Source organism: Lottia gigantea, assembly GCF_000327385.1.
Source record: "Lottia gigantea unplaced genomic scaffold LOTGIsca_1603, whole genome shotgun sequence".
Lineage (NCBI taxonomy): Eukaryota > Metazoa > Mollusca > Gastropoda > Lottiidae > Lottia > Lottia gigantea.
Genome location: NW_008707972.1, coordinates 5,142 through 5,947, shown reverse-complemented (window position 1 = coordinate 5,947; position 806 = coordinate 5,142). Strand labels below are relative to the sequence as shown.

The 806-nt window shown below is 43.8% G+C and overlaps 1 protein-coding gene across 1 annotated transcript; it reads right to left on the bottom strand.

The window, feature by feature from the left end:
• Positions 1-228: 228 nt before the first annotated feature.
• On the bottom strand, positions 229-729 carry LOTGIDRAFT_97583 (hypothetical protein; the record flags this gene model as incomplete). The annotated part of the gene is made up of 1 exon (XM_009051214.1): positions 229-729. A coding segment is annotated over one exon (501 nt), but the record flags the coding sequence as incomplete, so codon positions are not given.
• Positions 730-806: the final 77 nt, after the last annotated feature.

Genomic DNA, 806 nt, shown 5'->3' with positions numbered 1-806 from the left:
TTTTGCCCTGCGAAATAAGATAACATAAAACTTAGTACATATATATTGTTAAGTTACAATAATAGAATAGGTCGATTGTCAGAATTTTTTCGGAGGGGGTAGGGTGGCCATTCCTTTGCCCTGTAGCTACGTGCCTGGTGTCAGAAAACCATCTCACTCAATCCAGGCCTTAATTCTTGTAAGACTCGATTCTACTTCAGACCAGAACTTTTCATAGGTCACATTTAGACGCTCGCCATCAGAGCTGAATACACCTACTGGATTACAAGGCGCACATGCATTTCCAAACCACCATCCACCACCGTACTGTACCGCACAGCTCATTCCGTTGTCGCTGCCGTGATCGTAAGTAGCGAACGTTGATCCGACGAGATCCGTCATGCAGTCAGTGAGCTTTCCGGAATAATATCCGACGGATTCAATCTTGTAATCATCCGTTTCGTCTCCTATCAAGAAATTTGAATGGGATCCTGTCAACTGTGCTCCGCCTGCTATTGTTTCAAAGGTAAGTTTTGCTGGTACGCCACGAGCTGCTCGACCATTGACTATACTACTAAGGTGATCTAATCCTAGCCAATGATCGCCAGTCAGAGCCCCGAATCCTTGTCGATAGTCGCTCCACGATTGGTTCAGCTTCGTATGTTCCGACACGTGATATAAAAAATACGATCGTCCACCATAATTCATCTGACAATGAACTCTGAACGGTTCTACTGTTGGACTCGGTTGATTTTCAGTCGAAGTTCGTGTTTAGGATAGGCACCAAACCCTTCTTTACAATCTGCAAATAAACAAATAAAAAAATG